This window comes from Dipodomys spectabilis, unplaced genomic scaffold (assembly GCF_019054845.1).
Source record: "Dipodomys spectabilis isolate Male_0828 unplaced genomic scaffold, ASM1905484v1 ptg000007l, whole genome shotgun sequence".
NCBI classification, from domain to species: domain Eukaryota; kingdom Metazoa; phylum Chordata; class Mammalia; order Rodentia; family Heteromyidae; genus Dipodomys; species Dipodomys spectabilis.
In genome coordinates this window covers 1,350,999-1,364,938 of record NW_024870684.1, presented here as the reverse complement: position 1 = coordinate 1,364,938, position 13,940 = coordinate 1,350,999, and the positions used below count along the sequence as shown (strand labels likewise).

The 13,940-nt window shown below is 41.5% G+C and overlaps 1 protein-coding gene across 1 annotated transcript in view; it reads right to left on the bottom strand.

Moving 5' to 3' along the window:
* Window positions 1-13,940, bottom strand: part of Fyb2 (FYN binding protein 2) — a 91,761-nt gene that overhangs the window by 52,423 nt on the left and 25,398 nt on the right. Inside the window, exons 3-4 of the mRNA XM_042699284.1 lie at window positions 9,735-9,896; window positions 7,961-7,994 (exon numbers count right to left, since the gene is read on the bottom strand). Coding sequence (XP_042555218.1) covers window positions 7,961-7,994; window positions 9,735-9,896 — 196 coding nt within the window. The remainder of the gene's footprint in view (window positions 1-7,960; window positions 7,995-9,734; window positions 9,897-13,940) is intronic.

Sequence of the window (13,940 nt, the reverse complement as noted above, 5' to 3'; positions counted from 1 at the left end):
TGTGTGCTAGGTCCTAGAAAAACAGAAATAAGAACACAGATGGTCCCTTTTCTTATGGTGTTTTTAGTGTGCTGACACAGGTGGGTGAGTCTGAAAATCTCTAATAAAATCCAGAGACCATACCCTAAATAAGCTCTGTAGTATCTTACATTTTATGGCAAGTCAAGAAACATTATTGGCCTTAGATTTCCAATCTATGAGATTACTAAAGCCATTCTAACCTGGCCATGGAGATAAAATGAATCTTACAGATATAAAAGTACCAGACAATCCCCAGCAGATGGCCAGACTTAAATATTAGCTTCCAGTCAACCTTTCTCATTCTGAATGTACTATTACGTACAACACTTGGCTCCAAGTCTCCAACTTGAGAGAGTGAAACTTTGTTCTTCATCATGACATTTTTCAATATTGATTTGAATGCTACTGAAGAGAAAAGACAAGTCATAGTTCCAAAGTTTTCCATAACTTAGTCGCATCCCGGCTGGTCTTGATCATGCAGATCTCTCTGCAGACAGAAAATAAAATTCTAGGGCCAGCATAGAAGAACATCTTCTGGGGGAATATACTCAGGCTCACATGGTAGAGTGGACCTTAAGTATTACACCTGGCCCTCCTTTGATGGGATGAAGAGTCATGTAAATTGTGGCCTGAGTTGGCTGAGGCTGAGCTATTGGGAACCTGGCTGACCCTGGTACTCCAGAAGCAGTTATGTCATCCAAGTCAGAAATCCATGACCACTTCCTTCAAGGAGTGATTGTAGCTAGGAATTTCCAAAGGAGAGAATGGACCTAAGGGTAAGTCACAGACTTAGCTTATGGAAAGTACTCAATAAATAGAAGCTATGGGTGATTATTTGTTTTTATAAAGGAAAAACCCTCAAAATATGAAAGAAGGCAAACATGAATACATCTCTTGCTTCTGCAACTAATACCTTTGTAAAAGCCAGGGTGAAGAGTGTTGATTCCCCTGAACTCCAATTGAAAAGAGATAAAAAGACATTATTGAGGTGGCTCAAAGGGAAGCCACGTGGATGTTCCATATCTAAAACTACAAAGGGTAAAGGCTTCAAAAGTTCTCTCTCTTCTTTCTTCTTCCCCAGAGCTATTCAGTTGAGTAGGCTGGGATTCCCTGGCTTCCATACCTCTTGAATAGCCCTGAGTACTCCTACCAGAGAGGCCTCTTTTGTTCTTGGTCACTGAGATCAGTTTTCATTGTCCTCCCTACCTGCAATGCAGCCATTCAGCAGGGCATAATTCAACATTTTAAACTTAGCCTGAAGAGGAGCAGTCTAACATGCACAAAGGCCCCTTGACATGCTTTGTGTTGACCTTGTTATAAAGTAGAAAACAGCCTCAAACAGCTTCAGGAAGAACCATTCTTGTCTTACAGTGAGCACTGATTGTGGGCCAAGCACTTCACCTGAACACCAACAATAATGAGGGAAATGGCAACCTGAAAGCTCTTGTTCTTTCCCTCAGACCCCATTTCCCATAGCTCATCCAGTGTCTGCTGCATTGCCCCTGAAGCAGACCCTCCATCCATTTCCTATGTCACCGTTCTACTTCTCCATTACAAGTTTCTTAACATGTCTGTGACTCCATTTATTTAGCTAGGAGACAGGAATCCTGTACTTAACATACTTAGAATGGATACTGTGAGTGCTGCTATTTATGCTGTGGCTGCAGGGTTAACTTGTCTTTTTATTTCCCCTCTAAATGTATTTTTTATGCAATATATAGATTGGTATTTAGGAAGTCAACATCAGCTCATGTCACTCCATGGCTTCAAACTCTCCCATGGCTTCCCAATGCATTTCAAGCAAACCCCAAATCATATGGTGCCTCATGATTCTCCAGTGTCACTCGGACTGAGCTTTAGCTATGATCTCCTTTTCTAGTTCTTTAAACCTTAAAGTGTGGTTCTCCTTGGTAACGTTACATAGCTATTCCTTCCCCTGGAATGCTGTCATAGAATTTCACATGACTGGAGGCTTTTATATTCAGGCATCAGGCTGCATGCCACCACCTAAAGGAAGCTTTTCATGGTCATTCTAAACTTCCTTTAGTTTCTCCCAAATTAAACTCCAGTTGATAATCTTTAAAAGGTTTTACTATATAGCAATTATCACTAAGCAAACAAGGGCTGTAAATGCACCAGCCACAGTACTGCTGATAATGTCATTGTTTCATTTGCATGCCTTAAAGGGTAAGACATCTTCCCTCCACTGCCCCAGGACCAACCTCTCCCTGCTGTGTTAGGCAGTCCCAGTTCCATGACCTGCCCCAGCCCCAGAAGGTTTTGTGTTTCTACTCTGCATGGGGTAGACACCCTAAAAGCACAAATACAAAAGTTTGTTCCAAATGCCTAGGTACCAACAAGGGCACCACCCAGATGATTCAAAATAGACTGGTACCACCTTGTGGGGCGGGGGCAAGAGGGGGTGCTGTGGAAGGAACCTTTCTCAAGTTACAAAGACAAAAATTTACAAAGAATACTGAGAATGTACCTGCAGAACCTCATCTGATGCTCTGTGTACCTTCTCTACTCAGATCCCTTTCCTCAGCATCTGAGTCAGGATCACCCCCTGACACTTCTTAACAGGACAGAAGTCAGATTCATAGGGAATGAATAAAATAGTGCATTAGCTGGGCACCGGTGGCTCACATCTATAATCCTAACCACTCAGGAGGCTGAGATCTGAGGATCATGGTTCAAAGCCAGCCCAAGCAGGAACGTCCTTGAGACTCTCATCTCCAATAAACCACCAGAAAACTGGAAGTGGCTCTGTGGCTCAAGTGGTAGAGTGCTAGTCTTGGGCTGAAGTACTGAAGGACGGCACTCAGGCCCAGAGTTCAAGCCCCATAACCGACAAGAATAAAATAAAATAATAAAATAGTTCACAACTCTGGAGTGCTGAAAGGACCAGTACAGACTGCTGCCTTGAGGCCCATCTCCTTTGTTCACACAAACAGTGACTGCTGTTTACAAGGGATGCAGCAATCTTGGTTTGCATGAAAGAGTAAAGAGTAGGCATAACCTCTAAAGAGCCATTGTACTGTAGGGAACTAATGAAATGTTAGTATTTTAGCAATAACAAGGGATGGAAGAGACCAATGAAACTCATCAAACATGTCCTTGTGCTCCATACTTTATACACTCTATCTCACCTGGTCCCCATGACAACACAGTGAAGATGATTGACAGCCCGAGGAAGAAGCAATACTGCTGTGTGTCCATTAAAGATCTGAATGGTGAAGTGCTTGCCCAAGGTGTGGAAGAAGAGCTTGAGCCTGCACTCATCTGACTCCGGATATGTACTTGTTCTGTCACATCAGGCTACCACTCATATTTGACCTGCAGTAGGAAGAAGCCCTGAAATGAAACATGGCCCACCTCTAGATGCACTAGGTTCTTGTGATTACAATGTGTATATGTAGAAATATGGCCAGAGCAAAAGACTTCTGCTTCATGAATAATAGGTGAAAATAATGTGAGCTTTAACACAAAGGAGAATAACGTAATGACTATATTCCTTAAGAACTGTTGGGTAAAGAAAAAGGTAAAAGCAATGTCTGTAAAAAAGAATAGGTCCTAGATGGGAAAGAGGGTTGGCATTTTGAAGGGTAGAGCTCATTTTTATCTTCCAGCTTAACTTGATGGAGGAAATGTGTGTGCATTCACAGAGTCATGTAAGATATTTTGAGTGATTCACATTGGTAGTGCATATGAGAATGTTTGGTAAGCCAGGCGCTGGTGGCTCATGCCTGTAACCCTAGCTACTCAGGAGGCTGAGATCTGAGGATCAGCCAGCCCGGGGAAGTACAGTCCATGAAACTCTTATCTCCAATAAACCACTAGAAAACTGGAAGTGGCGCTGTGGCTCAAGTGGTAGAGCACTAGTCTTGAACTAAATTGCTGAGGGACGGTGACCAGGTCCAGAGTTCTAGAAAAATGTTTGGTATATAGTATGTGCTTAATAGATATGTGTAGAATGGGGGAAAATATCTGCTCCAACAAAGGCAAATAGTGGATTTTGTAGGACCAAGTTTCTCATCAAGGGATATTTTGGAGACAAGGATTTTTCCTTTGGTGGGAAGTTATATAATAGCTACATACGTCATCCTATAGATGTCAGGAACTATGATAAACACCTTGTAATTCAACCCTCACCATCATAACATGAATTAGCTTATATCACTATTGGCAGCACAGCTTATATCAATATTGTGCTGCCAATAATGCAAAGGTTGAACTGAGGTTTGCAAAGTTTAAGGCACATTCAAATTTATATGTGTTAAGTGGAAAGGGTTGATTCAAAGCCCAGGCTTTCATTAACATTTTATGTGACCTGGCTACATTGTATAATCACCATGTTCTTTTCAAGTAATGATATTACATTAACTATTTTTAAATCTAATATCTGTATTGAAAGTTGTTACACTGTACATGGGAGATATTTTTCCCAAACAAATACCGGTTTCCATGGAAATTGTATCTAAGGCTGTTGGAAGTTATGGTAATATACATCCAAATTAACATTCTGTGGGGGGGGGAGGTGCATGCGCGCACATGCATGCACATGTGTGCTAGTCCTGGGGCTTGAACTCAGGGCCTGGCTACTGTCCTGAACTTTTTCATTCATGGTTAGCATTCTACCACTTGAGGCACAGCTCCACTTCTGGCTCTTTTAAATGTTTATTTGGGGGAGAAGAGTCTCACAGGCTTTTCTGCCTGGACTGGATTCAAAACACAATCTTCAGATCTCGGTAGCTAGGATTATAGGTGTGAGCCTGGCCACCTGGCTTGGAATTAACATCCTTCATAAGAAGAGTTTGAACTCCTTAAAATGGCATTTGCTATGAATTTGTCCTTCAATATCTGTGCAGAGTTGTTTCCACCATCCATTGTGGATACCAAGATGGATTAGTACTTTGTATCCACCTATTCATATCCTCTTAAATACTTAAATAATATCTCGGTTGCTAATAATAGCTACAATGTAAGTGCGTATGTGAGTAATTGTTATTCTGTACTGTTCAGATGATAGATGATAAGGTGTCTTGACATATCCAAGGCAAGCAGAAGTTTCGTAAACACTTCCAATTCCAGATTATCTGAATTCATGGATACAAAATATGCATATAAGAAGGGCTGACTACACTTTATAATCCAACAATAGCTTATTTTTTCACATTAGAGTACATTGTGTCTGATTATCTCCTCTTTATTACTTCATCCCTACTTTGCATTATTTTCTATCTCCAGCCTGAATGCTAATTGGTCCATCCATCCATCCATCCATCTACCAACCATATGTTAGGAATGTATTTTTTCTAGGGATAATACCTTGCCCCACCCGCCTTAAGGTACTATGGGAAGGAAGATGCATTTACCACTAAGCTAGAGCTGAAAATTTTCTATCTTCTGTAAGTCCTCTACTAAGTATCCTGGTCCTTAATTATTTTTTATCATCTTTTGTCCCTATAGTAGCATTGTCCACACCGTAGATAATGTACAACAAAACCTCATTTCAAGCTAGGCACGCTGATTCACATCTGTGATGCTAGGTCTACAATAGCCTGAGATCTGAGAAATGTCCATGAAACTCAAATTAACCAGAAAAAAACCTGAAAGTGGAAGTATGGCTCAAGCGGTAGAGTCCTGGCCTTGAGTGAAAAAGCTAAGTGAGAGTACAAGGCCCTGAGATCAAGCTCCATTACTGTTGCATGCACGTGCGCGCGCACGCACACACACACACACACACACACACACACACACGCACACACGCATGCTCCCCTCCCCCCATTTTAGACAGCAGTTGTATTCTAAAGTCAGTGTGAAAGAACTGAAGAGTAAAAGTTGCCCTTGTACACGCTCGGCAACATGGTGTCCCATCAGAAACCGGCTGCTGTCTCCAACAAGGGAGATAACAAGCTTGTCCCTCAGGTTGAAACAGATGCTGTTTCTGTGGTTAACCTGCTTATAGAAATCATGTTTGCTTGGTGCCATGATGTGGAGAAAATGCATATCTAGTTGAACAACCCCAGCCTACTCAGAGTATAGTAAGATGTTCACATTATGACAGCCATGAGGCAACCAAGATGGGCTCAGCACAGCAGAGGCGCCTTGTTCCTCAGTTGTCACTGGAATCTGTGCTCACTGAAGAAACAGGGAAAACTATTGCCTGAGCTAGCCACAAAATTGTTCCCCTTTCACAAAAATACACACAAGATGTATCTCTGCAGACCTACCTTATGCGGATTCAAATAGAGGAACGCTGAGCTAGGAGTTCTCAGAGCTCATGAATTGCATCTAGCAATTGCATCTAGCAAACAAGGCCCAGTCTGAGCCTTGTTCACCATTTTATCAATTCTTTGGTACATGCATCTTCACCATAGGGTTCCTGTCTATTTTACAATCCCATTTCTATACTGCCTCTTTCCTAACTCAACTCAGTACTTTCTTGGTTAATGAATAATATAGATTACTTCACATCTCCTGCCTCTGCCTATAGCATTCCTTTCCATGCTACCCAGCAGTCATTCCTTCTCTATAGTCATTTCAAGTGTTTTTTCCGTCAGTGATGGGTTGATTGGATTCATATTGCTATTCTTTATCCCTATCCATTGTCACATGATCCTGCAGTGCCCTCCCACTCTGACTGGACTTAGTCATGAGAGCTGCTTGGAGCAATAAAAAGCCAGTGAATGTAAAACAGCAAAGGCTCATAAAGTCTTTGCTATTGTACTTGTCTTGCTTATCTGCTCTCACTGCCAGAAGTACAAGCGTTTGCTGGAAGTAGGGAAATGGTACTAATTCAAGGGGCTCAGTCATCCCAGCACCAAAGCAATCCTAGGTCAGTTTAACTGTAAGCAATCCCCAACATCTGAGCAACCATAGTCAATATCAAAACAGCTGCTTAGATGATCCATACTGGTTGCAAACATATGCACAAAGCCAGTGGACCCCAGCCTGGATTAGCTGTACTCACAGCTCTATATTGCTGAAGTGTACTTATTAGATAATATTACTGCAGCAATAGAAAAGGGACTTTAGGAACTTTGATGACTCTCTCAAGGAAATACGACCACATCCTCATTGGTGTAACCTCTGAATTTTGTACCTTCTTCTATTACTAACATAATACACTTTATTATTATAAATACTTGGTGGGTGAATCAGTAATATTTTATTCATTTTTTGAACTCGATTCTCCTCTTAAGACTAGCCTCCCTGCCAACAAGACCATCTTTGTGAGGGAGATGAGGTATAGAGTCAAGACAGTTTGGTTTATACCTTTACTTTTTCTCTATTTTTGTATTTTCCTTTTGATGAATGTACACTGTAAAAAGTTAAGAGAACTATAAAAGTAATTCATTTCAAATATAATCCTGTTATAATATAAAACAAAGAGTTTGGCTTAGCTGGGTAAGAATCACAGCATGGCAACTGGTAAATTTTCTGACCTCGAGCCTTGGGCTGAAAAATGAGGATAGCAGTATCTACAGCCCTCCAGAGACAACCAGATGAGGAGATCTCTAGAACGTGGCCAGCTCAATCAGTCCACAATACCTCCACGGGTTCATCAGGTGTTATGTGGTTGAGAGAATTAACGAATTGACACTCCCATGGCAGATTTTTAGAAAGAGGACCTCAGAACACCAACTCCTAATATCTCCGATGCCCATGGAAGCTGATGTTTCCATTTGTGAAACCCATCTGTACAATAAAAAGGTACCTCGGAGGACCATCTTTGCAACTTAACATCAGCCCAATGCAGTTTATTTGATCTTTCAGTGGAAGCAGAAGTTGAAGTCTGCTGCTTATAAATCTGTCCTTCCTGCAACATTTTCAAGAAATACAGACGTTTGGGTTGTGTTTCTTGCTCACGAGTGGGTAGGCCAAATAGTCTCACCAATTGAGCTCCTTTCTGCCCAATTAAGGAATGTATACTTACCTCTCTGGAGACAAATGGTCCTCCTTCACAGACACTGCAAGAACAAGAGAGACAGAGGGAAGAGGAAGTATTGGCAGTGTGCTGGTGAACGTGAACGTTGCTCATGGCATGACTCTAACTCCCCAGAGACCAAGTATTGGTAGCTCATTTGTGACTCAATGTTCTTCTTGCCTACTGTATCACTCCCAGCTAACTATCCCTATACTGCAGTTCATGACCATACTTTATGGTGTTATTTATGGGCATAATTCCTTGCATTTGACTTTGACCTTTCTGAGGACCAACCCTTCTGTGGGGTTTAATCTCATTTCCATCACAGGGTCTGGCACAGAGAATACTGATAGCTTGGCTGCTCAATAGCTGAAATAACACAGAAGATTTTACTGAGTATTTTCCAGTATGCCTAGATATTATCATATTATAATCATAATAATCCTCTGCTATTGAAGTTCCCACTTTCCCCATTTTACAGATGAGGAACACAAGGCTCAGTGAGCACCATTCAAACTTATATATAGTTTGCAGGTAGAAGAGCTGGGTTCTCTGAAGCTCATTTTATTATAAAAGGTTTAGCATTTTGTTCTATGTTCTCTGAATTAATGTTTACATAAAGAAAGTCACACATAGTAGCAATCCCAAGTACCAAAAAAGAAAACAGAAAATTTACCCATACCCTTCTTTGATATGGATGGAGCTGAGTTTTTGTATTACTAAAGTATACTTCCAAGGGTGCTGTTTCCCTATACAGAATGTTCTTTTAGGATAAGACTTGGCATGGCTTGTATTGTTGGTTCTCAAAGTATAATTCATGGGCGAGGAGTATCAGCAGTTCTTGTTAATTTATTAAAAGGTAAAGCCTCAGGCTCTCAACCAGACCAACCAAATCAGAAACTCCGGGGATGAGGCCCCGCAATGTGAGTTTAAGCAAGACCTCTAGGTGATTCTCATGAATGCTTCTGGGTGAGCCTTTGCATTAGAGAAATTCCAACATGAGGTTGCCCAAAGCAGTCAAATGAACAAAGATGCATTAGCTCTGTGGATATACCATCTGCTGATGCTGATGGTCACAAGAAAACAAATGTTAACACAGCCCCACACCTCACTTCACAGTATATGTTCCCCTCATGTTTCATTAGAGCAAACATAAGTAAAGGCATTTACGGTGTCAGCAACATGTGGCTCTGGTAGGAGCCACAAGGGACCAGAAGTACTCTTTTAAAATAATGGAACAAACAAGACACAAAACAACACAGAAAAAATGGCTCCCAGGGCTGCTTCCTGGAAAGGATTAGAGAGGGCCTGGGCCTTTGCTGAATTTGTTGGAGGCAGGTCACAAGGGCGGAGGGGAACTCTGCCAAAAGGATCTCAGGTCAAGTTCAAATTGGCTTCCTCATCTTCACCTCCCTCCTGCTGACTCTGTTCGCAACACAGGTTTTGCAGCAAACTGAAAGGTTCACTGCCTCTCTGCCCAGCCAACTTTTTGTTTGTTTCTTCTTGGACAGATTCCCAGTGATCAAAAGCAATGCTCCCAGAGGAAGTGAGTGGGCCCAGGAGTGATAAGAGGCCAATTCTAGCAGATTTGTCATTTTGTGGGCAAGCTGCCCCAGCCTGTACTTGAGAATAGTAGTGATGCTTGTGCCACTCCCTGGAAGGGCAGTGGTCGCGTTGTTCCCTCGGGGTCTGGGAGGAGAGGGAGGTGACATGAGGAAGCAGCATGGAAGCTGTGTGTGCTCCAGGCTGGCCATGTGTAGTGCTGCTCTGTACATTTCCTTACCTTCTTTTGGGGTCTTGGTCATACCAACCGATTGTCTCTGGAAGGCCTGGAGGTTCACGGTGGGGGGCTTTGGCGGCTTTGGGGGAGGTGGACCCAGAGATTCGATGGAAGGCAGTGGCTTTGTTTGGGGGAGCTGGTGATGCCTGCTATCTGGCTGGTTTTCTGAGCACAGACAGGGAAACGTGAGGTCACTGAAAGTGATGACTTTTCAGGTGAAACTTTTTTTTCAACCTCAGTTTTGGTTCCTTCCCTCCTATCTGTTCTCCATCTAGCAATTATTAGGCTCCAGTCCAAACACATACCTGCTCATGGCACCAATCTGATGTCCAATGCAGGAACTCAGCAGGGCCTGTTCACGTCCACCATTTACAACACTACGTGGCCCTACCTGTTTCCAGATTCTTTTCTTCTACGTGATACCTAAGCTTTCACATACAGCACCGGCTTTCCAGAGGTCCAGATTGGGCTTTAAAACCCACCAGAGTTTCTCCTTTCTCTAAGACACTTGTCATGTCCTTCTAGGTTCTGGGGCTGCTATTTTCTCTCTTGTAAATTTCTATTAATTCCTCTCTCTCTCTCTCTCTCTCTCTCTTTCTCTCTCTCCCCCTTCCCCCCATCTCTCTCGCTTGCTCAATGATATGTATTTGATAACACATTGCTAATACCACTACCTCAGTTTTACAGAGTAACAGGAAGCCTGGCCATTGTCCCAATAAGGATAAAAGGATAAATTCCCTTAGGCGGGCATTACATCATGTTGATCTTCCAAGTACAGAACCTGCCTCAGGAGGGATTTGCTATGACCACTCACTGGAAGGATTCTTCAAGCACTTATGGTATACCAATAATACGGGCTATAATGTGGAATAAGAATTAGTCTCTGATTTCTAGGTCTCATAGACTCAGACTATCTTCAAAGCTGACTTTGTGGTACTTTGCACTTGTTAGTTTTATGTCTAGGACAATCTTAATTTTATATAGTTTTACTTTTGCATTCACAAACCTAATTCCAATAGAAATTCCATTATTATATATAAAAATTATATCTGCCCTTTACATTAGAAAAAACACAAAATCTTATATAAACTGAAGCAGCTTGACTTTTGGTTTGTAGAACACTGTGGTTTACTGTGTGGGCCACCCATGCTAAAACAAAGGCAGCAGACTGGGGCTTTGCATGTCCCCCTCTGGAGATTTCCTTGTGTTGTCTTCTGCTGTTCCAAAGGGGGGGGTGAAGCTTCTCCCCCCACCCCTCCCCCCACCCCCAGTAGTAGTCAAACCCCCAGAAGCTCAGGGCTAAATTTCTTTCTTCTTAGGTTGCAACTGTAATTCCCAATATCATATTTCACCAAATTAGGGAGAAGACATAGGGGAAATGAAACATTGTTCACTAACTGGGCTCCTAACTTTTTTCTAGGTATTGTGCTAAGAAAATTACATGTTCATTTCCTTTAACTCTCAATATTTCCATCCATGGGTAGTTGATACTCCTTTACTCTTTCCCACTCTTTCTCACCCATCTTTCTTTCTATTCATCCTTCTTTTCCATTACACACATACATATATGACTATTGACTTGAAATATATATGTATATTATTGTGTTTTTAAAGGAATTAAATTTTATTTGAGAAGTATTCAATGTCCATAGAGAGCAGGAAAGCACAATTATTATAAAAAATTATAGTGGATCATAGTGGATTTCAGTTCAATAAGAGAACCTCAAAATGTTTGTGGGTAAATTTCCTTTAATTTTATCATATGATATTGATGTGACATTGAATCGCAGCAAAGTATGCAATAAAAATCTCTGGTAGCTTTCTATGGCAAGCTAAGGAATAACTGCTTGACCAGAAGTGGTCTTCATCATATAGAGCATACTCATCCTTATATGCCAATAGATAACAGAATTTAGAAATCCTTATTTATTTCAAAGTTTCATAACCTGGGGGCAGAGGAGCCAACAAAATGCATTTTTTTTTTTGTTGGTTGAGTGGCTTGAACTCAGGGCCTGGGTGCTATCCCTGAGTGATTTTCCTCAAGGCTGATATTCTACTACTTTGAGCCACAGCATCACTTTCAGTTTTCTGGTGATTAATTTGGAGATGAGAGTTTCATGGACTTTCCTGCCCAGGCTGGCTTTGAACTAGTATCCTCAGATCACAGCTTCTTGAGTAGTAGGACAGGTGTGAGCCATCAGCACCTGGCCTAAAATATAAGTGTTGAAGAAACAACTTTGGGATGCAGGGGGAGCATATCTCCTCCTTAAAGAAGGCATTTGATTTCTAGTATATTCTCTGTGGAAAGCAGATCATTTAGTTATTAAACACCAGGGTCATCTAGGTTGCTAAGTGAGTTGTTGTAAATAATACTGGTGGTCACAACAGACCACTCCCTAAATTTCAGTGCCTTAGGCTGACCAAGGACTTTCTTACAATGGGTCATCTAGGCTTGCCTCTATTCTAGGGTGACACTGTCTGGCAGACATAACCTCTAGGTTATCATAAGAAGGAAGCAGAAGCCCAGAGAAGACCAATCTGCCTTAAACGGGCCACCTCATGCTTCTTACAGAACCAATCATAGTGCCCTACCTTGGCTACTGAAGAGGCTGGTAAAGATAGGATAGCCCATACAATATTTGTAAACTCTGAGTGCTGTGGTTTTGGTGAGGTTTGAGTGTCCCGCGAGGATCCATTGTGACTTGACAGTTTGAAGGGTGGTGGTGTTAGGAGGAATGCATCCTTTAAGGGGTGGGCCCTTGTAGTAGGGCCTTAGGTCACTGAGGGTAGGAAGTTGTTATCATGTGACCTTTGGAATAAGGAATCATCTTGGCCCCTTCATCCTCTCTGCTTCTGGTTTTAGATGCAATTGGTTTACTCCTGCCTAACTCTTGTTACATATGTATAAAACTACTGATATAAAGAAAGCACTAACTTCAGTAAATTAATTATATATAATAACTGTATGTAAGTCATAACTATATGTAATCATAATGATATATATATATCTATTCCTACTTCCAGGTTCAGTATGATGAGAAGAGATTAATGATAAAGAAGTAAAAACCAAATAAGATCATTCTAGAGATCTATGTGGTATATTTACTGTGTGCTAGGAGAAAGGAAGCAGGAAGAAAGTCAGAGCAAGTGCCAACATGTAATGTTACCAAGATTGTAGCAATTTAAGATCTATTTTAAGTACAAAGTGAGGCCGAGTAGGATTGTAAGAAGGATAATCCATCCATCCAACCATCCATCCATCCACCCCTCCAACTACCCACTCGTCCATCAATCTATTCAGTCTACCATTCAATAAATATTTTTTGATGAATTACTCAACCCTACCTTCTTTTTTCTGGGGATATGGTGATTAAGGAAGTCAAATTTTATCATTTTATAATTCACTTACTTAGGCAAGCACAAATACACAGTGATAATCCAAGTAGAGATCAGCAGTATTAATAAAACCAAAGCAATATAAGAAGACAAAGGAATGATAGGAATGGCCTAGCTATTTTGCATAAAGTGACTCACAAGGCCACTGAGAACAGGTGACTCTTGGACAGAGATTTCAAAACAATTAGGGCCCAAGTCTTCAAAGGCATCACAGAAGAGTGTTCTGGGCAAAGGGAATGACAGGTGCAGAGATCTGGGGTGGAGTCAGCTTGGTGTATCTAAGAAAGGCAGTGTGGCAAGAGAAACAGAGAAAAGAGAACTAGGCAAAGACCAAGTTGCATGAGATACTGTTAGATGTTAGAGCTGGCTGAGAAGGAGAGCAATGTGATGTGATTTATGCTTTAGTGGATCATGCTGTCTGCTAGGGGAACAGAATACAAGGAGGTAAGATCACTGATGGAAGGAGGCTGATGGGCTGTTGACAGTGGTCCAGTTGAGAGATAATGATGATATGGTCTAGACCAATGGACAGAAATTAAGGGTCCCCAAACGTACTTTTCTGGTAGAACCAAGAGCTCAATGATAGATGCAATGGAAAGAGTAAAGGGTGCAGAGTGGGGAATAGAATACTATCCCAAGGTTTTGGCCTGAGAAAGTAGAGGATAGTTGTGCTGCTTACCAAGACAGAGAAGACTGATAATAGATGACTTGTAAGACTGCTCATGTTCATGTGCTTATACAAAATACAGATAGGATCCAAATCCAAGTTAGTTCAGGTTCATATTATAATTCTGGGAGATTAAACACTTTACT